Source organism: Oncorhynchus mykiss, chromosome 9 (genome assembly GCF_057628025.1).
Source record: "Oncorhynchus mykiss isolate SJ-2025 chromosome 9, ASM5762802v1, whole genome shotgun sequence".
Lineage (NCBI taxonomy): Eukaryota > Metazoa > Chordata > Actinopteri > Salmoniformes > Salmonidae > Oncorhynchus > Oncorhynchus mykiss.
The window spans coordinates 65,410,056-65,433,873 of NC_143030.1; the positions used below are offsets into that span (position 1 = coordinate 65,410,056).

General features: G+C 43.1%; 3 protein-coding genes and 1 long non-coding RNA gene across 4 annotated transcripts; all 4 read left to right on the forward strand.

Annotated features, from left to right (window-relative positions):
- Nucleotides 1-554: 554 nt before the first annotated feature.
- Nucleotides 555-6,351, forward strand: LOC110532568 (heme transporter hrg1-B). Its single transcript, XM_021616575.3, has 3 exons — nucleotides 555-1,104; nucleotides 1,627-1,794; nucleotides 3,155-6,351. Exons 1-3 carry the CDS (start codon nucleotides 975-977, stop codon nucleotides 3,289-3,291), a joined length of 435 nt encoding a protein of 144 aa, XP_021472250.1. The 5' UTR covers nucleotides 555-974; the 3' UTR covers nucleotides 3,292-6,351.
- A 1,221-nt stretch (nucleotides 6,352-7,572) lies between these two features.
- Nucleotides 7,573-11,810, forward strand: LOC110531228 (solute carrier family 26 member 9-like). Its single transcript, XM_090185817.1, has 9 exons — nucleotides 7,573-7,697; nucleotides 7,945-8,063; nucleotides 9,155-9,265; nucleotides 9,430-9,605; nucleotides 10,038-10,202; nucleotides 10,307-10,459; nucleotides 10,773-10,855; nucleotides 10,973-11,120; nucleotides 11,676-11,810. Exons 1-9 carry the CDS (start codon nucleotides 7,573-7,575, stop codon nucleotides 11,808-11,810), a joined length of 1,215 nt encoding a protein of 404 aa, XP_090041943.1.
- Nucleotides 11,811-13,044: 1,234 nt separating this feature from the next.
- LOC149981305 (solute carrier family 26 member 9-like) lies at nucleotides 13,045-21,162 on the forward strand. Its single transcript, XM_090185818.1, has 4 exons — nucleotides 13,045-13,098; nucleotides 13,381-13,512; nucleotides 19,869-20,120; nucleotides 20,977-21,162. The coding sequence occupies exons 1-4, from the start codon at nucleotides 13,045-13,047 to the stop codon at nucleotides 21,040-21,042; spliced, it is 504 nt and encodes a 167-aa protein (XP_090041944.1). The 3' UTR covers nucleotides 21,043-21,162.
- A 1,380-nt stretch (nucleotides 21,163-22,542) lies between these two features.
- On the forward strand, nucleotides 22,543-23,311 carry LOC149981306 (uncharacterized). The gene is made up of 2 exons (XR_016483529.1): nucleotides 22,543-22,679; nucleotides 22,837-23,311. It is a non-coding gene; the product is annotated as an uncharacterized LOC149981306 (long non-coding RNA).
- The last annotated feature ends 507 nt before the right edge of the window (nucleotides 23,312-23,818 follow it).

Here is a 23,818-nt window from a genome sequence, read left to right on the forward strand (position 1 = left end):
GAGATGGTTTGGAATGAGTTGGACCGCAGAGTGAAGGAAAAGCAGCCAACAAGTGCTCAACATATGTGGGAAGTCCTTCAAGATGGTTGGAAAAGCATTCCAGGTGAAGCTGGATGAGAGAATACCAAGAGTGTGAAAAGCTGTCAACAAGGCGGCAGGTTGCTTAGTGGTTAGAGTGTTGGGCCAGTAACCGAATGGTTGCTGGGTTGAATCCCCAACTAAAAAATGGTCCGCTCATGACTGTAACTACATACATTATTAACAGTTTATCTCTGAGCCGCAGGCGACACTGTTTAGGTCAGTCATGTGGGGTTTTCCTCAGTACGAAGATCTTCCAATTGCTTGCTAGATAGTTCACTTCTTATATTTATCCATTTATTTACTTCGCTTGTAGATATTTCAGTGACACAAACTTTGTCTAGTTACATCACATGATGGATGTTTCCCAATATCCAGGCATACAAGAATAATTTAATTCCTTCGCTTGTAGATACTTCAGTGACACAAATTTGATATCGTTAGCATTACATATGGATGTTTCCCAATATCCAGGCATACAAGACAGCTTGCTTGAGAAAGCGCAGGGCACACTTAACCAGCAAATTAATTTGACTCCCCTCTTGGCTGAAGACGGAAAACTGTAGCGTTGGTTCTTGAACATAAAACACAATCTTGATCATTCTTGGGCGGGTGGGATAAACAGTCGTTATTTTGTTGACACTGTAAGCTGCTTTTTAATAACTTTAAAAAAAAATCGGTTGTTGGTGTTTGATACAATTGTAGGGAGTATTGTTTTCGTTCGATAATCAATTTGTTTGTATCGATCAGCGATGGTTCATCCGGGGTTGTTGAAATCATCGGTCGATCTGTAAACAAAAACTGTCAGGCTAACACGGTACATGGCATGTGTATGCCTTTTTATTGGCCGTCTACATAAGTTTGTTTTCAACCTATAGCTATTGTCATCCGTGTTAATGGGGAAGAGTAGAACATACGTACGTATAGGATATGCTACCTTTGGTATGCTGGTTGGATTTTCAGCTTTTTTGGTCTGGAACATAACATACAAACAGCCATGGACAGCGGCAATGGGCGGATTGTCAGGTACAGTAGCGGCATAACACCAGCACAACAACATAAGAAGACGGACTTGTAGGCCTCTGCCTAGTTAAAATCTAATTTCACCACAATGTTGAATAGTATTGTCGATGTCCTCCACTACTATGTCAGTGCATATAAATCAGCCTGTACTGATGATTGGCATGAGCCTGTTTGATATTTCTCATGGTTTCTGTAAAATATGTCATACTTTACTGTAGCAAAATAATTTGCTTAAAGATCTGCCCCGATGAACAAATACTTACGTAAAACTTTTGAACTAGTGTGTGGAAGAGGTATGAATTGAATAGGCTGAATAGGCCAACTGTTTGCATCATATTTTACATCACAACCTTTATTAGAGCAAGGACCCCTCGCATCTGCTTTACCAATGGCTTTTTCTGTGATGAAACACTTTAACTTAGCACACTGACTATGTCCTAGTTCAGACATGATGAGGTCTCACAGTATGCCTGCCTTTCTGGAGAGTACGATGATGAGGTATTCCACGTTTCTTTCCCCCAACAGGAGTGCTGGCGCTCTGGGCCCTTGTCACCCACGTCATGTACTTGCAGGACTTCTGGCACACATGGCTGAAGGGACTCAAGTTCTTCATCTTCGTTGGGGCTCTCTTCTCCATACTGGCTGTGGTGGCCTTCACTACCTTCCTCACCCTTGCCATCACACAGAAGCAATGTGAGTCTTCCTCTATTTGGCTCATACTCTCTTATATCCCTAATTGGATCATGTCACACAATTTAAATGTGAAAGCTTTATTATATATGTATCATTTACCTTAATGTAAAGTGTTAGTGAATGAACCTTTTGGAATATTTCCTCACTGAAGTTTGATCATTTGTTCTGATGCAGAGCAGTTCATATATGTTGTTTATAATAGTAATCCAATCATTTACTACCTGCATCCTGATAATGTCTGACACTGGCTGTGACCCTGCTCCCTGAGGGTGTATCAGGGGGAGTTGCAAAAAACACATTTCCAATTCTCACATGGCTCTAATACACACTTGTACACGTGTGAAACAGAACAAATATGAGCACCCACCAAATGATGATTATTATTATTATAATTTAATACCTGCATCCTGAATATACAATACCAGTCAAAAGTTTGGGCACCTACTCATTCAAGGGTTTTTCTTTATCTTTTACCTTTTTCTACATTGTAGAATAATAGTGAAGACATCAACAGTTTGAAATAACACATGTAATCATGTTGTATCCAAAAAAGTGTTAAACAAATCAAAACATATGTTAGATTTTAGATTCTTCAAAGTATCCACCCTTTGCCTTGATGACAACTTTGAACACTCTTGGCATTCTCTCAACCTGCTTCACCTGGAATTATTTTCCAACAGTCTTGAAGGAATTCCCACTTCTTCGCTGCTTTTCCTTCACTCTTTGGTCCAACTCATCCCAAACCATCTCAATTGGGTTGAGGTTGGGTGATTGGAGGCCAGGTCATCTTTATTTATTTATTTATCTTTATTTAACTAGGCAAGTCAGTTAAGAACAAATTCTTGTTTTCAATGACGGCCTCATTGATAGTCCCGCTAAGCGCAAACCAGATGGGATGGCATATTTCTGCAGAATGCTGTGGTAGCCATGCTGGTTAAGCGTGCCTTGAATTAAAAAAAAAATAACTGACAGTGTCACCAGCAAAGCACCATCACACCTCCTCGTCAGGCTTCACGGTGGGAACCGCACATGCAGAGATTATCTGTTCACCTACTCTGCGTCTCACAAAGACACAGCGGTTGGAACCAAAAGTCTCAAATTTGGACTCATCAGACCAAAAGACAGATTTAACACCTGTTAATTGAAATGCATTCCAGGTGAATGCCAAGAGTGTGCAAAGCTGAATGAGCAGGTGTGTACAAACTTTTGACTAGTACTGTAAATTACTACAGTCTTGAGTCTCTCTTCCTCATTTAGATTCATTATTTGCATGCCGGTGCTCTATTCTCAATGTGTGTATGGTTAGGAGAATTTATCCTGTGTAGAGAAATGTTTTGACAGGTTTTCTCCTGTCCTGTAGCTCCGACTGACCCTGGGAGCCTGTACCTGTCGTGTGTTTGGAGCTTCCTGACTCTCAAATGGGCATTCCTCTTAGCCCTGTACTCACACAGATACCGCCAGGAGTTTGCTGACATCAGCATCCTCAGTGACTTCTGATTATACACTCCATGTTACCCTTCATACACTTGGTAGAAGATTTTGGGAAAAGGGTTTTGGGAACCAACCGGTGGCAGAAGAGTTGGTGAAAAATAGTTTTGACAAAGAAGCTGGAGCACTGAGAAGCACTGAGGACTGAAAAGCTGGAGTTGCTGGATAAGACTTCTTTTAACTTTTATTCATTATAGTTACACACTCCGGACAAGCTTTAATTTGTCCTCAAACCCCCGCTACTACACATACAGTAACAGCTCAGCCATTTTATTGGAGTGAGTAGCCATATTCACTTGGGAAAACTCATTTTGAGGGGAACTAGGCTACTGCTTATCTGTAATGGTAGACAGCAGAGGCTTGTGATTTCTAAGGAAAGATTTACTCAAGCCTATTTTTACAGCGGCTTAATTAGTTGATCATGACTGGAACATCTAGTCAGTGGAAGGTCTCTGAGGGTTTGGGTTGAAGCTTTCCGAAAGGCCACCATTTTTAAGTACTGTATTTGAAGCTCCAGATTGAAATGTATTGATGCAATGTCGCATCTAATGAGTAAGTGTCCAAATACGCCCATAGAAGAAATGCTGTGTCACTGTTGTTTATGTGATTTCTCTACTGTTTCTCCTTTCGCCACTTGGGGGAGCAGGATTATTTGCCCAGTCATTGCTATTTGTCTGGATAATGGATTGTCATATGCTTTTTAACATGTGTTATTCTCTTTTAGGAAACAACACACCAATACATGTTTGATGCACTTTACATTATGTTATTGATTCAATTGCGCTCCGCTGCCATCTGTTTTTAAAGATCACTTTTAATATAGGCTGAGGATGGATATGATGCAAACTAATACACTGGGGTATGGAACTCCTGATGAACTGACAGGGCTACCTTTTCGCTACGTTTCTATCTCCATATGTTGTCTTATATTCACGTTGCTTTGTTTTATCATATTAAAGATCTAATGTATTTACCTGTATGCTACGGAGTTGCTTTGACTATATATAACGCATTCATTACACATCTATAATCACTTCATTAACATGTTATAACAGGTCCCAACTGCATTTTTAAAGGTTATTGAAATATAGTCATAGCAGATCTGTAGCTCATTCATGTCATTCCATGCAAGAGCTCATATTTACCTTTAATAGAGGCATCATTACAAATACAGTGTACTGTCATCATTATACTGTGCTCAAAAGTGAGCTTCTCCCATACTAGTGTTAGTGAATATGCCAATGGACCAAACTATGTTTTGAAAATTATGTTGATTCATAGCCCAACAGACCTATAATGTTGGTGTTAGATCAGTGGCAAACTGCATATTAAATTACCAGGAAGTGCTTATTGTGAATGGGAAAATAGAAATGACTTCATATTGACAGCATATAATTCATATATAGACCCTTTGTGTGTGTTATAAACCGGTATGACCAACTTAATTGTGATTTGGAGGGCTGTTAATGAGATACGATCTGTGAAGTTTATCCTGAGGATTCAACCCTGTGGGGATCTTGGTGCACCACTCCGTGAGAATAAGGTCACTGGCAGATGGGGGAAATGGGGCTGGTAAAAGCTATATAACAGCATCATCAACAGGAATCATGTAGTAACCAAAAAAGTGTTAAACAAACCAAAATATATTTTAGATTTTAGATTCTTCGAAGTAGCCACTCTTTGCCTCGATGACAGCTTTGCACACTCTTGGCATTCTCTCAACCAGCTTCACCTGGAATGCTTTTCCAACAGTCGTGAAGGAGTTCCCACATATGCTTAGCACTTGTTGACTGCTTTTCCTTCACCATCTCAATTGGGTTGAGGTCGGGTGATTGTGGTTGTGTGTTGATCAAATAGCCACAGACAGTGTCACCAGAAAAACACCATCACACCTCCACCTCCATGCTTCACGGTGGGAACCACACATGCGGAGATCATCCGTTCACCTACTCTGCGTCTCACAAAAACACGGAGCTGGAACCAAAAATCTCAAAATGGGACTCATCAGACCCAAGGAAAGATTTCCACCGGTCTAATGTCCATTGCTCATGTTTCTTGGCACAAGCAAGTCTCTTCTTCTTATTGGTGTCCTTTAGTAGTGGTTTCTTTGCAGCAATTCAACCATGAAGGCCTGATTCACACAGTGTCTTTTGAACAGTTGATGTTTAGATGTCTGTTACTTGAACTCTGTGAAGCGTTTATTTGGGCTGCAATTTCGGAGGCTGGTAACTCTAATGAACTTATCCTCTGCAGCAGAGGTAACTTTTGCGACTGCACTTGACATTTTCCGGATTGACTGACCTTCATATCTTAAAGTAAAGATGGACTGTCATTTTACATTGCTCATTTGAGCTGTTCATGCCATAATTTGGACTTGGTCTTTACCAAATAGGGCTATCTTCTGTATACCACCCTTACCATGACAAAACACAACTGATTGGCTCAAACGCATTAAGAAGAAAATAAATTCCACAAATGAACTTTTAAAATGGCACTCTTGTTAATTGAAATGCATTCCAGGTGACTACCTAATGAAGCTGGTTGAGAGAATGCCAAGAGTGTGCAAAGCTGTCATCAAGGCAGAGGGTGGCTGCTTTGAAGAATCTCAAATGTAACATGTATTTTAATTTGTGTTATGGTTTCTACATGATTCCATATGTGTTATTTCCTAGTTTTGATGTATTCACTATTATTATAGAATGTAGAAAATAGTAAACACAAAGAAAAACCTTTGAATGAGTAGGTGTGTCCAAACTTTTGATTAGTACTGTATATATTTTATATTTCATTTAATAATGCAGTTGGGACTTGTTATAACATGTTCATGAAGTGATTATAGATGTGTAATGAATACTCAATGTATATATAGTCAAAGAAATTGTCACCGAAATGTATTCAGATGTATGAATGGTGTGTGTTTTTGTTTGAGTGAAAGCGAGTTCAACTTTTGGTGAGAGGGAGGGGAATATTTGAAATGAGGAATGTGTTTGCTTTGTTTGGTATGAGTTTTTTTATTCACAAAATGTATTTCAGATATACATTTTATTTTAATAAATGTTGATGTGATTATGCTGTGTCTTATTATTCAGACAGATCGTGAATTGCAGTTTGTATTGCCCTATTCAAATCATTCTTCCACAAATGAACTATTCCTTACCAAACGTGATGCCCATGACTTTCCCTCTAAAGCTAAGCTACATGTAAGCCATGGTTTGCCATGTATGGCTGGCTCCTCCCATGGAGAAGGTGTCAACAAAGCTCCAGTATAAAACCAATGGTTTACCATCACATCATTACCGTTCATTCCAGCTGTAAGGTACAGTACATTATATTAGCTTTGTTTTTAAATTGTTTTTCACTTTACTCTGTTTAAATAAATTAGGTTGTTTCAGAGTTTGGAAAAATGGTTAGCATGATGTAAAGCATCTCATCTCCAAGAGTAAGACAGTTGCTCTTGGTCTTTTGTCTTATAAACTCTCTTTGAAAAAAAACTATTCTGACTCTGGTACACATTATTGTTTCTCCCTGTGGCCTCTGAGACTCATGAAATGTGAGCATTCACATCTCAAAATATTTGATGTTCTTTATCTCTATTTATTTACTTGCGTTATGGAAAAATGTTTTTTTGTTTAATTTTGAAATGTCAATGATGCCACTCATTCTCCCAGTGAACAGGTACAGTATTATTTCAGTTTTAATATAGTCATTGTAAGTTGAGAAGGGCTAATGTTTGACACCAATTGCCTGTAGTTTGTGTGATTGGTTAGATTAGGAACCCAGCAGAACAGCAGAGGTTTACTCTCAGGAAATAACTGTGCTTAATTCAACCATACATGCAAATTACTACTATTTTTAGTGTTAGTAATTTGATTCATCTTCAGGTTACATGTTTCTACCCACTACCTCCAATGTATTCTAATTACTTGGAACAATATTACAATATTTATAGACCTTAGTTTATGGATGCCAACAAGTAAGCCACGTGAAACAAGTTATTGCTGTGTGAGTGTCCTTTGAGTAGCCAGAGTACCAGTTTGTTTCACCTCTCTTACCAACTCCTTGTGGAATTGTCATTCTAAAGCTACTGTATGTTGTTTGGCTTGACAATAACAGTAATTGAGTTGGCAAGAGCAGAAACAGATCTGGGACCAGGCTAGCCTTTGAGTAATGTTGCCATGCAATGTTATCAAAGTAATATAATCTCTTATTCAAAGGCCTCAATGCAGATTTAATGACACCATATCATAGCATAATTTGACCTGTCTAACTGTCCTCTGATTGGCTGAAGCCATGCAACAAGACTGGCCACCCTATGTGATCAACAGGCCGGCCTACTCGCTCCCAGACTTCGATAGGAAGTTTGACATGAAGAAACGGACCTTCCCCATAGGACAGAAAGTAAAGAAATGCTTCAGGTACAGTATTTACATTCTGCTAACAATCAAAAGCCAGCAAATGTTTATCTCTTTCATGAGTCAATGCAGTTTATCCAACAAAACCTTAGTACTTTTGTTGACATTTACATTTTAAACCATTATGTTCCTGTCGAGAGATCTGTGATGTGATTCTTGGGCTAGTACTATACCAAAGGAAGAGGAGCCATGTTATGAGGCCATAGGGAGACTGATGTAATCAGACTTGCATGTTTATGCATATCTTTAGGTGCTCTGGGTCTCGACTCAAGTCCCTGCTGTTCAGACACCTGCCTATCCTAAGCTGGCTGCCCAAGTACAAGGTGAAGGAGAACCTCCTCTGTGATGTCATCAGTGGGGTCAGCGCAGGTACCATTCAGGTTCCTCAAGGTCTGTCATTCTACTCTGGTGTTCTTCCATTCAAGTTCTGTGCCTTTAACATTAAAGAGAGACTGAACTTACCAATTCCACATTCGTTTTTTGGGTACTCATTGGGCTCATTTGAGTGGATCACTTTTGTCAAGTTGTGACAATCGTTGGATGTTTGAGTAGGAAAAAACCCAAACCCGTTTCTAAAAAACAACTCTTGTTCTTTCAACATTTGCGACAATGTCTTGTATATATTGCTGTCAAACAAGTCTGAAGCGCTGCGTGTCAATGGTTAGTTTGTCATTCTGTAAATGAATGGGCGGGTTGTAGGTTTATTCTGGTGAGCAATAGGATAGCATGAGCTGCAGCACGCTGGGCAGCTGTGCTCCTGATAATTTGATTACTGCCTCGCAGTGCCAGCCGTGATTAGACTGTGCCAGGCAGTAGTCCCATGTGGGCAGGCTTAAAATTTAAACCCAACCATCAGGTAAACTGTGGCAACCTCAGTTGTATGATGGTTCAAGACAACTCAGAACTAGGAAATCTTTGACCTCCGACTTCAGTGCGTTCCAGACAATTGGGAACTCTGAAAAAAACGAGCTCCGACTGGGAGAAATCATTTTGAAAGGTCATCCAAGTCGGAAACTCTGCCATCATTGTAGAGCTCCGACTTCTCCAATCTGAAGATTACTGACGTCATGATTTTTCCAAATCTTTTTTCCAAATCTTTTCTTTTTTTGAGTTCCCAGTTTTCTTGAACGCACCAACAAATCTAAATTTTGGACGATAATGACTATATGATCAAAATGATCCTATTTACACTACAGTCAATGTTGGCACTAGACTAAATGTTTTTGACTAATATTGATGCCACATAGGCCATTTTCAACCAGAGAAGTTGGTTTTTGAGTTCAGCCTCTCTTTAAGATAAATCTCTAAACATAACTATTTTCTAATACAGTTTCAAAGTGAATCATTGCATTTTTAACAACATTAATATTAATAGGTCTCAACATTAATATTCCAGTTAATTATCAGAAATAATATTTTCCTTGATTATCGGTGTTCAATTGATTTTCTATTCTTTACAGGCATGGCCTTTGCCCTGCTGGCTAATCTACCTCCTGTCAATGGCCTCCACTCCTCCTTCTTTCCTCTCATCCCCTACTTCTTCATGGGCACTGCTCACCAAATGGTCCCAGGTAAGTTTACCATAATCAAAAGCATATGTTATAGGATGTAATTGTCCCAGACACGCTGAAGCTTGAATAGTCACGAAGTGAAGTGTCCTTCGCTGGGTTGTTTTTTATGCATAGGACATAGGATATATCTTCTTAAAGTGTAATGGAATGTTCTCTGAGTCCAGGTACCTTTGCTGTGCTTAGTATCATGGTGGGCATGGAGTGCCTGAAGCTGGCCCCTGAGTCTGACTTCAGCCACTTCAATGCCACCATTAACGCCACAGTGATGGATGAGGACAGGATGAACGAGGTTCGACTGGGCATCTCTGGGACGCTGGCCTGCCTCACTGCTATCATACAGGTACTGCAGCCACAGAGAAGACTAGTTTACCATTGTACAGTATATGTGACAGAACGCAGGTTGACATTTATTGTCAACAATCCTGCCCTGGAAGCATAACTGACTGATTTCGGCTAGATGGGCCAGCTGAAAATTTGGGTTAGGCATTAGGGTTAGCAGTGTGGTTAAGGTTAGAGCTAGGTTTAGATCAGATTTTATGACTTTGTAGCTGTGCCAGCTAGTGACCACTCTGCAGAGCTGCCTCTGGTACATGAGTCATCCCAATAAATGTCAACCTGCGGTTTGAATCCCGGTGATTCTGTGTGCCACAACTGTGTCAGCGTTCTACGCTAAAGCCTAGGCATTGTCTCGGGAGGTAATGCAAGTATTAAGCTCTCATACTGTACCTTAAATGTGAATGAATTAACTGTTGCACAAAATCTGTCTGAGCAGATGAGCCTGGGCTTGATGCAGTTTGGCTTTGTGGCCATCTACCTGTCCGAGTCCTTCGTCAGAGGGTTTATGACAGCAGCTGGACTGCAGATCCTGATCTCTGTACTAAAGTACATCTTTGGCATCAAAGTGCCTTCCTACAGTGGACCACTAGCCACTATCAATGTAAGCCTCATTTGATGAAAAGTTACCTTTGCTCTTCATATCTGCATGCAGAACTACAGTGCTACTTACACTAACCATGCACATAATGTCCCTTTTTGTCACAGACTCTTAAAGATATAGTTTATGGCCTGCCTAACACCAACATAGCTTCGCTGGTCTTTGCTCTGATCAGCAGTGTGGTTATTATAACAGTGAAGGAGCTGGGTGCACGCTACCACCAGAAGCTACCCTTCCGCATCCCCATGGAGATCATCATTGTGAGTAAAAGGGGGACTCTAATTTGTTCCTCTTATTCTATGCTATATTATGCTATGCCTCGTTATGCCAGCCTGGGCTATACTATGATATGCTGTTATGCCATCCTATACTATATTATGCTATGACATCCTATGCAATATTATGCTATGCCATGTAATGCCAGCCTATGCTATGCTATGATTTGCTATGTTATGCTGTGCTATGTTAGGTTATGCTATGCCATGTTATAACATCATGCTATGCTATGTGAGGTTATGCTATGGAGTTATAAGAACTATATAAATGGTTAAACCAGAACCTCCCTTTGCGCAGGTGGTGGTGGCAACAGCCATATCGGGCCCCCTGGACCTGCCTGATAAGTATCACATCGACATAGTGGGGAAGATTCCCCTAGGGTAAAGGACACAGAATATCACCAGAAAAGTTTACTGTTATTGTGTGCTATTATGACTGTTTAACAGTCTATCCTCACATTGACAAGGAGGTTCTGTAATCTCAACCTCTCCTCCTAGATTTCCTGCTCCAATCCTCCCAACAGTGAGTCAGTGGGAAGGGATGCTGAGCTCAGCCTTCTCCCTGGCTATCGTGGGCTATGTGATCAACCTGGCTATAGGCAGGACAATGGCAGCAAAGCATGGCTACGATGTGGATCCCAATCAGGTACGAATAGGGGACAAGCATGAGGGGAAGGTGTTATTGACTGTTCGTTGTGTTGTTGTGTTATTGACTGTATGTTTGTTTATCCCATGTGTAACTCTGTGTTGTTGTTTTTGTCGCACTGCTTTGCTTTATCTTGGCCAGGTCTCACTTGTAAATGAGAACTTGTTCTCAACTGGCCTACCTGGTTAAATAAAGGTGAAATACATTTAAAAAAAATAAAAAGGAAGAAAATGTCAAGTTTATTTTTCACCACATTATTGTCAAATGTGACTTGCCTAGTTAAATAAAGGTTACATTTAAAAAAAAGGGAAAAAAGTATTTTAATTTTTTATGTTATTTTTCCTGTTGTGACATGAGGATACCTGGATCACCTATAAGCCTTTTGTTAAGTAAATCAGGTGATAAATAAAATGAAAAGGAGTGTGTCTTTAACATATTCTATTTTTGTTTGTAATCTCATCAAATCCTTCTGCCTAAGCTTTCTGACTACAACTGACTACACTCTCCATTACTCATCATAGTGTACTATAAACACTGATGTGTGTTCTTGTGCAGGAGATGTTGGCTTTGGGCTGCAGTAACTTCGTGGGGTCTTTCTTCAAAATCCATGTGATCTGCTGTGCTCTCTCTGTCACCCTGGCAGTAGACAATGCTGGGGGAACATCACAGGTCAGACATAGGGAGCATTGAGACACAGGGAGCATTGAGAAACAGGGAGCATTGAGACACAGGGAGCATTGAGACACAGGGAGCATTGAGACCGGGGAGCATTGAAGCAGGACAATGTAGAAACTTTGCATGGCACAAGACAACACAGAATTCATTGAACACACCTCTTACTTGTATGTTTAACAATTCACTTAATACTAATTAACTTGTTAATTCCCTTTGTGGTTGATTGACCGACATTTTTTTTTTGTGGGTAGAATCCCCCTTTTGCAGAAGCATCAGCTAGTCTTCCTGGGGGCCACAAAAAACACAAAACAACAATAACATCAGAGCTCTGTTCAGGACACAACAGTTAGTATGTAGTAGTATTGGCATCTTGTCTCAATAAAGACTCCATCCTATTCTTTCTTCTTCACAGTTTTCCAGTCTGTGTGTGATGCTGGTGGTCATGGTCACCATGCTGGCCTTGGGGCATTTCCTCAAACCACTACCAAAGGTGAGGACCTTTGTTTCGATGCATTCAAAAAAGATAGAAACAGTGATGTACAGCAGGTGTTCTCAACCATTTCTTTTCCGGGGGCCCACTGAAGCACTTTCAAATCGAGGAACCCCTGAAAGCTCTCTTAGACCCCTCAGGGGTTCTAGACCTCCGGGTTTAGAATCACTGATGTCCAGTAACACTGAGGGTTGAAAATCAAAATAAGTATTTGTTTCGACTTACATGATGTTTATGATGTAGAAATAACATAAAAGTAAAAAATGTACTGAGTGTTGATCACCATGTATTCCTGTAGTCTGTGCTGGGAGCCCTGATAGCGATCAACCTGAAGAACACTCTGCTGCAACTCTCTGACCCATATTACCTCTGGAAGAAGAGCAAACTGGACTGTGTGAGTCAAATCCATTACTCATTGTCTGACCAAGACATGCCTAGAAAACTCAGATTAAGTGTAAACTCTGATGTCGATACTCAAACACTGTCAAATCTACTGCTCTAATGATCCCGTATCTTGTCCAGTGTGTGTGGGTTGTCTCATTTTTAGCCACCTTCTTCCTGAGTTTGCCTTATGGAGTTGCCATTGGAGTCAGCTTCTCCATCCTCGTGGTTATTTTTCAGACCCAGTTGTAAGTAAAACAACGTTGATTGTGTCACAAAAGTCACAAACTGGTGTATTTGATATGCTCATGTTTTTAATTGTTAAGAAATATATTAGATGTAATTTATTTTGTTCTCCACAGTCGAAATGGTTCAGAGATGGCTCAGATCATGGACACAGATATATACAAAGATCCCAAGGTCTACAGCAAGGTAGTGAAACTGTGTTCACCATTAACTTTGGATTTATGTTCATGTCTTCTTTCACAGCAAGGTTGTATGTCTGTAAATATATGGTTCTATTTCTATAGGTGAAATGTATAGAAGGGGTGAAAATAATGAACTACTGCTCCCCTATCTATTTTGCCAATACAGAGATATTCTGACGAAAGGTCATCAAAAAGGTACCTTGATGACTATAGGATGGCCACATCTCTCTCTCAGCCATCAATTATGTTAAGAACCATTTACCATCTGCTGTGTGTTTGTGCGTAGACTGGATTGGACCCAGGTAAACTTCTCCTGGCTAGGAAGAAGCTTCTGAAGAAACAGCAGAAGGAGTTAGACAGGAAAAACAAGGAAACCAAGAAGAGGAAGCCCAGCTCTCTGGTAACCATGAGATCTCAGGTAAGAGGTCACAGGTCAGGGCTTTAGTGTATTTATTTTGGGTAGATACGTATAACTATACTGAACAAAAATATGAACTAATCATGTTTCATGAGTTGAAATAAAGGATCCCAGAAATGATTTCACTCCAATTTTGTACAGATTTTTTTTAAACATCCCTGTTAATAAGCATTTCTCCTTTGCCAAGATAATCCATCCACCTGACAGGTGTGGCATATCAAGAAACTGATTAAACGGCATGATCATTACACAGGCCACTCTAAAATGTACAGTTTTGTCACACAACACAATGCCACAGATGTCTAAAGTTTTGAGGGAGTGTGCAATTGGCATGCTGACTGCAGGAATGTCCACCAGAGCTGTTGCCAGAGAATTCAATGTTAATTTCTCTACCATAAGCCGCCTCCAACATCATTTTAGAGAATTTGGAGTATGTCCAACCGGCCTCACAACCGCAGACCATGTGTAACCACATCAGCCCAAGACCTCCATATCAGGCTTCTTCACCTGCGGGATCGTCTGAGACCAGCCACCCGGACAGCTGATGAAACTATTAAAGCCCTTTTGTGGGGAAAAGCTAATTCTGATTGGCTGGATCTATACTGGACAAAAATATAAACACAACATGCAACAATTTTACTGAGTTACAGTTCATAAGGAAATCAGTCAATTGCAACAAATTCATTAGGTCCTAATCTGGGTGTGCCCTGCCCAGTCATGTGAAATCCATAGATTAGGACCTAATGAATTTGTTGCAATTGACTGATTTCCTTATGAACTGTAACTCAGTAAAATCTTTGCATGTTGTGTTTATATTTTTGTCCAGTATTGTCATGCGTAGATGTAATAGGTGGCAGGGAAGTCAGGCGCAGGAGAGTCAAATTGAGTGTAAAATGGAGTCTTTTAATGAAGTCCACGGAGTATGCTCCATAACACTAAATGTACATAAACATGGGTACAAGGACCCGACGCACACCTATACAACAATCACACTACACTGACAATAAAACAATCTCTGACAGAGACATGAGGGGAAACAGAGGGTTAAATACACAACAGGTAATGAATGGGATTGAAAACAGGTGTATGGGAAGACAAGACAAAAACAATGGAAAATTAAAAAAGGATCAATGATGGCTAGAAGACCGGTGACGTCGAACGCTGAGCACCGCCCGAACAAGGAGAGGCAACGACTTCGGCAGCAGTCGTGACAGTACCCCCCCCCTGACGCGCGGCTCCAGCTGCGCGTCGACACCGGCCTCGGGGACGACCCGGAGGGCGAGGTGCAGGGCGATCCGGATGGAGACGGTGGAATTCTGATAACATGGAAGGATCTAACACGTCCTCCACCGGAACCCAGCATCTCTCCTCCGGCCCGTACCCCTCCCAGTCCACGAGGTACTGAAGGCCCCTCGCCCGACGTCTCGAATCCAAAATGGATCGAACAGAGTACGCCGGAACCCCCTCGATGTCTAGAGGAGGCGGAGGAACATTACGCACTTCAGCCTCCTGGAGCGGGCCAGCCACCATCGGCCTGAGGAGAGACATGGAACGAGGGGTTAATACGGTAATGAGTGGGTAGTTGTAACCTATAACATACCTCGTTCACTCTCCTCAGGACTTTAAACGGCCCCACAAACCGCGGACCCAGCTTCCGGCAGAGAAGGCGAAGGGGCAGGTTTCGGGTCGAGAGCCAGACCCTGTCCCCTGGTGCGAACACTGGGGCCTCACTGCGGCGACGGTCTGCGCCAATTTTCTGGCGCCTTATGGCACGCTGAAGGTGGACGTGGGCTGCCTCCCAGGTCTCCTCAGCGTGCCGAAACCAATTGTCCACCGCAGGGGCCTCGGTCTGGCTCTGATGCCAAGGAGCCAGAACCGGCTGATAACCTAATACACATTGAAAGGGAGTAAGGTTAGTGGAGGAGTGACGTAGCGAGTTCTGAGCCATCTCTGCCCAGGGCACGAACGTCGCCCACTCCCCAGGCCGATCCTGGCAATAAGACCGCAGAAACCTACCCACATCCTGGTTAACTCTCTCCACCTGCCCATTACTCTCGGGGTGAAAACCTGAGGTAAGACTAACCGAGATCCCCAGACGCTCCATGAACGCCTTCCAGACCCTTGATGTGAACTGGGGACCCCGATCAGACACTATATCCTCAGGCACCCCATAGTGCCGGAAAACGTGTGTAAACAGGGCCTCTGCAGTTTGTAAGGCCGTAGGGAGACCGGGCAAAGGGAGGAGACGACAGGACTTAGAAAACCGATCCACAACGACCAGGATCGTGGTGTAACCCTGTGAAGGTGGAAGATCGGTCAAAAAATCCACCGACAGGTGTGACCACGGCCGTTGAGGAACGGGTAGAGGTTGTAGCTTACCTCTGGGCAGGTGTCTAGGAGCCTTGCACTGGGCGCACACCGAGCAGGAAGAAACATAAATCCTCACGTCCTTAGCTAAAGTGGGCCACCAGTATCTCCCGTCAAGACAGCGCATCGTCCGACCTATCCCAGGATGACCAGAGGAGGGTGACGTGTGAGCCCAATATATCAATCGGTCGCGTACAGCAGACGGAACGTACAGACGACCAGCTGGACACTCAGGGGGAGAAGGCTCTGCACGTGACGCCCGCTCAATGTCCGCGTCCAGCTCCCACACTACTGGCGCCACCAAACACGAAGCTGGGAGTATGGGAGTGGGATCCATGGACCGCTCCTCTGTGTCATACAGCCGAGACAATGCGTCTGCCTTAACGTTCTGGGAGCCTGGTCTGTAAGAAAGAGTAAACACAAAACGAGTGAAAAACATGGCCCACCTTGCCTGGCGAGGATTCAATCTCTTTGCCTGCCGGATATACTCCAGATTGCGGTGGTCAGTCCAGATGAGAAAAGGGTGTTTAGCCCCCTCAAGCCAATGCCTCCACACCTTCAAAGCTTCTACGACAGCTAACAGCTCCCGGTTCCCCACATCATAGTTTCGCTCCGCCGGGCTGAGCTTCTTAGAAAAGAAAGCACAGGGGCGAAGCTTCAGTGGCGTACCCGAACGCTGAGAGAGCACTGCTCCTATCCCAGCTTCGGATGCGTCCACCTCCACTATGAATGGCAAAGAGGGATCCGGATGAGCCAGCACAGGCGCAGAAGTAAACAGAGTCTTCAGGTGCTCAAAAGCCCTGTTCGCCTCAGCCGACCACTGCAAGCGCACCGGGCCCCCCTTTAGCAGTGAGGTAATGGGAGCTGCCACCTGACCAAAACCCCGGATAAACCTCCGGTAGTAATTGGAAAACCCCAAAAAACGCTGCAACTCCTTTACCGTGGTTGGAGTCGGCCAATTACGCACGGCTGTAATGCGGTTGCTCTCCATCTCCACTCCTGAAGTGGAAATCTGATGCCCTAGGAAGGAGATGGATTGTTGGAAAAACAAGCATTTCTCAGACTTGACATATAGATCATGCTCCAACAGGCGACCAAGCACCCTGCGCACCAGGGACACATGCTCAGCGCGTGTAGCAGAGTATATCAGAATATCATCGATATACACCACTACACCCTGCCCGTGCAGGTCCCTGAAGATCTCATCTACAAATGATTGGAAAACTGATGGAGCATTCATCAACCCATATGGCATGACCAGGTACTCATAATGACCTGAGGTGGTGCTAAATGCCGTCTTCCACTCATCACCCTTCTTAATACGCACCAGATTGTACGCACTCCTGAGATCCAATTTTGTGAAAAAACGTGCCCCGTGCATTAACTCAATAATCGTATTGATCAGAGGTAGCGGGTAACTATATTTCACTGTGATTTTATTAAGACCTCGATAATCAACGCACGGGCGTAAACCGCCATCCTTTTTTTCACAAAAAAGAAACTCGAAGAGACGGGTGAAATGGATGGCTGAATGAACCCCTGATGCAGGGATTCAGAGATATATGTCTCCATAGCCTCCGTCTCCGCTTGCGACAGGGGATACACGTGACTCTTGGGATATGCAGCGTCTACCAGGAGATCTATCGCACAATCCCCCAGTCGATGGGGTGGTAATTGAGTCGCCTTCTTTTTACAGAAGGCGAGAGCCAAATCGGCATATTCGGGGGGAATGCGCACGGTGGAGACCTGGTCTGGACTTTCCACCGTAGTAGCACCAACGGAAACCCCTAAACACCTACCTGAGCATTCTCGCGACCACCCTGTTAGAGCCCTCTGTGGCCAAGAAACAGTGGGGTTATGACAAACTAACCAGGGTAGGCCTAGCACCACAGAATACGCAGGAGAATCAATAAGGAAAAGACTAATCTTCTCCTTGTGACCCTCCTGCGTTATCATACACAAAGGTGCGGTTACCTCCCTGATAAACCCTGACCCTAATGGTCGACTATCTAAGGCATGAATAGGGAAAGGCATATCCACAGGAACAATAGGGATCCCTAAACTATGAGCTAGACTTTTATTAATGAAATTCCCAGCCGCACCCGAATCTACTAGCGCCTTATACTGGGAATGCAGTGAAAAGTCAGGAAAAGAGACAGAGACAAACATTAGTGCAGCAGAGGGCTCTGGATGAGAATGGTGCCTACTCACCTGGGGTGACGCCAGAATGCCCTGCCTGCCCTCTCTATTCCCAGAGGAACCAACCCGGCACCGACCAGCAGTGTGCTCTCTGCGACCTTGAATGGTGCTCGAGCGGGAACCCCCTCCGGTCTCCCTGCGCACCATCCCTCCCAATTCCATAGGTTCGGGAGAGAGGGTGCGGGAGGATGGAACAACCAGACCCCGATCTAGACGTCCACGAGTAGCCAGCATGTTGTCCAGCCTGATGGACATGTCCACCAGCTGGTCGAAGGTGAGGGTGGTGTCTCTACAGGCCAGCTCCCGACGGACGTCCTCGCGTAGACTACAACGGTAATGGTCGATCAGGGCCCTGTCGCTCCATCCAGCGCCGGCAGCCAAGGTCCTAAACTCCAAAGCAAAATCCTGTGCACTCCTCGTCTCCTGCCTCAGATGATAGAGAAGCTCACCCGCTGCTTTGCCTTCAGGTGGGTGATCGAATACTATCCGGAATTGGCGGGTGAACTCCTCAAAATGGTCCAGCACCACATCCGCCCTACTACACACAGCGCTGGCCCATTCCAGGGCTTTCCCGGTGAGGCATGAGACGAGGGCGTAACTCTTCTCACGGTCAGATGGTACTGGGGAGGCCGTGGCTAGATACAAGTTCAGTTTAAGGAGGAAACCCTGGCAGCCGGCAGTATCTCCGTTGTATCCCGTAGGTAGTGATAAATGGATCCTCGATTCCGGAGAGGAAAAATCGTTCACGGGAGATTCCGGTTGTGGTGGCGCTGGAGAAACTCCCTGTCTCTCCCAGCGATCCATTTTCATGGCAATGTGATCCATGACGGAGCTGATAACGTCAAGCTCCCTAGCTTGTTCCTGAACGCGTTCCTCCAGCTCCATGGGCATAGTGTCCTCTCCTGCTGACTTCATATATTTGGTCAGAGATTCTGTCATGCGTAGATGTAATAGGTGGCAGGGAAGTCAGGCGCAGGAGAGTCAAATTGAGTGTAAAATGGAGTCTTTTAATGAAGTCCACGGAGTATGCTCCATAACACTAAATGTACATAAACATGGGTACAAGGACCCGACGCACACCTATACAACAATCACACTACACTGACAATAAAACAATCTCTGACAAAGACATGAGGGGAAACAGAGGGTTAAATACACAACAGGTAATGAATGGGATTGAAAACAGGTGTATGGGAAGACAAGACAAAACCAATGGAAAATTAAAAAAGGATCAATGATGGCTAGAAGACCGGTGACGTCGAACGCTGAGCACCGCCCGAACAAGGAGAGGCAACGACTTCGGCAGCAGTCGTGACAAGTATAGATATAACCTTCGTAAAGACTTCTCACTGGGAGCACACTGGTTGAATCAACGTTTTTTCCCATTTAATTTCAATGAAATTACGTTGAACCGATGTGGAATAGCCCAGTGTTTTCTGTGCGTTTAACATAATATATTAGTGAACAGCTGTATCCCGCGGATGCTTTTGCAATTGCGTGCCACTGCTGGGGTAGCTGCGGTGAGAGAGCGCTGCAGGAAAGTGCGCTGTGGCAGAAGCGAATGCGCAAAAATCTCTTGTTTTATGGCACTGCTTCGCAGGTCAGGTCAAAGGCATCTGATCTGACCACAAATAGGCCGTATGACCAAGCTTTTTGGGTTTTGAAGGTGTTATGTGAAACATACTGTACATTTGAGATTAAATTATGTCAAAGCTAGAGATTTATCCCAGTGTAATTTTTGCCCTTGGATTAAGTTGACTGTTTTGTGGCTTTCCTTCTCCCACATCTAGACCTTATCACAGCTAGAGCTTCAGAACGACTTTGACATTGGTAACGGCAATCCTTACCCGCCACCATCACCCACCAGCTGTGTCAACTTCCACTGTAGTGATAATGATCTGGGTGAGCAGTCTCCTGACCCAGACCAGCCCAGTGCCTCCCCTGTCATCCTGGACTCTCAGCCCATCCCCTTCCACACCCTCATCCTGGACCTCTCAGGGGTCTGCTTCATAGACCTCATGGGAATCAAAGTACTCACCAAGGTCAGACAGCTAGCCATTTGGTTGTTGTTCTTTTTTCCTTTATTTCCTTTATTTGGTTCCCCGTGACACCTTGGTCATTTGTTATGTTAGCTACAGTATATGAATAGTGAGATGATGGGTGATAATACAACAGTGTCATCATATAGACCAGACATGCCCCGTTTTGATGGCCCTCGGATCAATTGTTGTTAGTTAGTTAGAATAGTAGAATGTTTCAACATTTGGTTGTGCATTAGCAGTTTTTGTCTTATGTCAGTCACTGAAAGTCAGTCAATTAGCCCATGTCTGTTAACATTTCTTAGATTGCTCATTTAGTTTAGCAGCCAGCTATCCAAACTTGTTATCATGGTCGAATTTCTGGCCGGGGGGCCATCACTGATTTTGTCAGTCAGTCTCACTCAGATATCATATTAAAAACTACAAACATTTCTCTCTGCCCCATGACAAAATGTGTAGAATTGCAGGAAATTTGTTATAAAATGGCAAAATCTTCTCTCCTCCCCAATGCAAAATGTGTAGAATTGCATGAAATTAACTAGAAATTGTAAAACATTTCTCTCCACTGTCAAGCACTTAAAATGTTTTGCTTGCAATGTCTCTGTGTGTGTGTGTGTGTGTGTGTGTGTGTGGGGGGGGGCCCTCATGATGAGTTCAGATTTTTTGTGGCCCCCAATCCCATCAAAGTTGCCCATCCCTGATATAGTATATAGACAATAAGCACTGTATCCACATTTATTTAGTTTTTTAACAAGTCTGATAGTGCAGGATGCATTTGTACTTTTAGAGTGATATGCACTGGCGGCTGTCATAGAGTTTGTTGAGGCTTGATGTGTGCTGTTATGTACTTGTCATACAGATGTACTCGTGCTATGAGATGTTGGGGATCAAGCTATACTTGGCCAATGTTCAAGGTAAGATCTAGTTTTCATGACGCAGTTACCTATCAAACGGCCAGGTGTCTTTTAATAGTAGTCATGGGAACAGGATCTCATTTGCAGGAGCAAAAGCCGAGTCACTGTCTACAAACTAAGGACACATAGAAGATGGAAGAGAATAGAGTTAACGGTTAAAATCCCATCTCAGCATTACCATAATAGGATCTAGAATTGTACATTTCCTTCTCGCTTTTTCCTAGTGAGATAAAGAGGTGATCAATCAAAGGGAATAGTGCAGGTTGGCATTCAATTTACCATTCATTGATAAAGGGTTCCCTGTTTCTCTGTTGAATATGCAATGTCTTGAGCTTCCCGATGCAATGGAAGGTTTAAGGTCCTTTGAGGTCCATCACATTGGGTGAAAAATTCAGTCCATTAACTAAAGAGTCTGTTTATACAAAATAAAATAGTATCATAGTGGACATACAAGGTCCCTGAGCTCCCTTGTTTTGCTCCTTGTATTACTTTGTTAGTTCCTGGTGTGTGTTTGCAGCACAGGTGTACGAGGAGCTGGAGGGGGGAGAGATGTTTGAGGAGGGCAGTGTCCCCCGATGTCACCTCTTCCTAACTGTCCATGACGCCATCCTCTGTGCCCTGCAGAGGTCGAGGAACACAGGAGGCTGTGAAAAGGCAGGTTGCACCTACTCCCACGCCTTAATCACTATGACCTTGAATCACTTCTCAAATCCTCATTGAGCAATGAGAAAGTAAATGATACAGCGACTACATCTGAACAACATCTTGTCTGCAATTTGGTCAAAGACATAACAATTCATAGATGTCTAATCTATGGGACAGGTCCAGTTAAAATAGTTTACAGACCTTTACACAACATTTTAAATAATATATGATTACTGTTTTCCAATCGTCCATGAACGCATCTGAGGTAGTGAGGGTAAACAGAACAAACATATAACAAAATGGCAATGATATTGTTTTTTGTTATTTTAGCTGCCTCTGAGGTAATAATGAAACTTAATTCACATAGATAGACATTTCGGAGAGCGAGAGAGTGTTTAGAGTCAGCAGTGGACCCCTGCAGTGGGTCGTTTGGTGTGGCTAACACCCTTCAAAGTCACTGCATACCGGGGTGAATCCCCACAGGCTCCTCCTCTGCAGAGCAGACAGGACATAAGCCCCTGGTTCTGCCTACATCAAGACTTTACCCCCATCATCTCTCCTCTAAGCATGAGAGAACCTACAAAAGCCCTGTCCCAATCCTCCATGAACATATCTGGGACAGTGAGGGTTAACAGAACAAAATGCCAGAGAGCTTGTTACCACTGCTATACCATTTACTTCAGAACTTCACGTTGATACCTGATGTCGACACAGGTCATAAAAAATACAATTTAGTCTGTTTCTCCCCTCTTTTCTCTCCCATTACACACCCAGAGCCAGAATGCCCGGGGTTATATCACTGGTTCAGATCATGTTGCAGGCCGGCAGTTGAGTTCAAAACCAATAAATTGCTAGAGGAAATGTGTTAACGACAATTTACGTGTGTGTGGAGTTATGAATGACTGAAGTGTCTCTATAGGGTTGCATGGGGTTGCAGACAGAGCAAGACAAGAAGGAGCTGGTCCTCAATTTTCAGGAGGATGAGGAGAGGGACCTTGAGCAGGTACACTGACTAAATTAACCATTTATCATTGTTGTGTATAATCTATCTTGATGAAGCAACTTCTTGTAAAATAGATGGATCACATCTGATAATATTTTCCTATCAACCCAACACAGTAATTCACAATAGTATTTGTTTCATCCTTTTCTCTCCACAGGAACTGTTTTGAACATGGGATTTGTACTGCTGAATGTATGAAGAATGAAGATAAAGGAGTAATAGATATGGGTAGATGTTGAAGTTAACTTTAGGTTGATCATAACATTGAACATTTTTCTTTGATTTCTTTAATTCTTTGATTTCTTCAATTCTGTCACGACTTCCGCCGAAGTCGGTCACTCTCCTTGTTCGGGCGGTGTTCGGCAGTCGACCTTCTAGCCATCATTGATCCATTTTTCATTTTCCATTGGTTTTGTCTTGTCTTCCTACACACCTGGTTCCAATCCCATCAATTACATGTTGTGTATTTAACCCTCTGTTTCCCCTCATGTCCTTGTCGGAGATTGTTTGTTGTATGTAGGTGTTTATTGTTATTCTGGTGGGCGACGGGTTTTGCACCCTCTATTTGTTATTTTGTATACTTTGGTTTTCAGAGGTTTTGATGTTTATTAAAACAGCTCCGTTTTTACCAAGTTCATTCTCCTGCGCCTGACTTCCCTGCCACCAGCACGCACCACATTACAAATTCTTTGATTATAAATTATTGTGTATTGTAAATATTGTTCTGGATGATCTCGAAATAATGATTATAAGCGTGATAGACTGTAAAAGATCTGTAGTGACTAATTAACTGGTCTCCTTGAGGACATGACCATCATTATCACATCTTTCCTATTATTATTTGTGTAAAATACCAGAGGTGGGACTAAGTCACTATTATTCGAGTCACAATCAAGTCTCAAGTCACAACGTCCAAGTCTCAAGTCGAGTGCCAACTAGAAAGGTCTAGCCCCGAGTCAAGTCCAAGTTGTGCATTCTAAGAGCAAGTCAAGTCGAGTAGAGTCACAAGTTTTCAAGTCAATTCTCAAGTCAAGTAAAAAATAAAAAATGTGCCATATTATCCAAAATATACAAGTAGATTGACCAAAAATACACGGACAATAGCTCAAAACAAATACTGTATCAGAATTGACCTGTCC

What these genes read in the sequence shown, in the direction of transcription:
- LOC110532568 (XM_021616575.3), top strand. Translation starts at nt 975, where the DNA reads ATGGGGAAGAGTAGAACATACGTACGTATAGGATATGCTACCTTTGGT. An exon ending in GGCAATGGGCGGATTGTCAG is followed by an intron (nt 1,105 to 1,626) that starts GTACAGTAGCGG and finishes TTCCCCCAACAG; the next exon opens with GAGTGCTGGCGCTCTGGGCC. An exon ending in TGCCATCACACAGAAGCAAT is followed by an intron (nt 1,795 to 3,154) that starts GTGAGTCTTCCT and finishes CCTGTCCTGTAG; the next exon opens with CTCCGACTGACCCTGGGAGC.
- LOC149981305 (XM_090185818.1), top strand. Translation starts at nt 13,045, where the DNA reads ATGGCTCAGATCATGGACACAGATATATACAAAGATCCCAAGGTCTAC. An exon ending in TGGTAACCATGAGATCTCAG is followed by an intron (nt 13,513 to 19,868) that starts GTAAGAGGTCAC and finishes TCCCACATCTAG; the next exon opens with ACCTTATCACAGCTAGAGCT. An exon ending in GAATCAAAGTACTCACCAAG is followed by an intron (nt 20,121 to 20,976) that starts GTCAGACAGCTA and finishes CTTGTCATACAG; the next exon opens with ATGTACTCGTGCTATGAGAT.
- LOC110531228 (XM_090185817.1), top strand. Translation starts at nt 7,573, where the DNA reads ATGCAACAAGACTGGCCACCCTATGTGATCAACAGGCCGGCCTACTCG. An exon ending in GTGGGGAAGATTCCCCTAGG is followed by an intron (nt 10,856 to 10,972) that starts GTAAAGGACACA and finishes CTCTCCTCCTAG; the next exon opens with ATTTCCTGCTCCAATCCTCC. An exon ending in ACGATGTGGATCCCAATCAG is followed by an intron (nt 11,121 to 11,675) that starts GTACGAATAGGG and finishes GTTCTTGTGCAG; the next exon opens with GAGATGTTGGCTTTGGGCTG.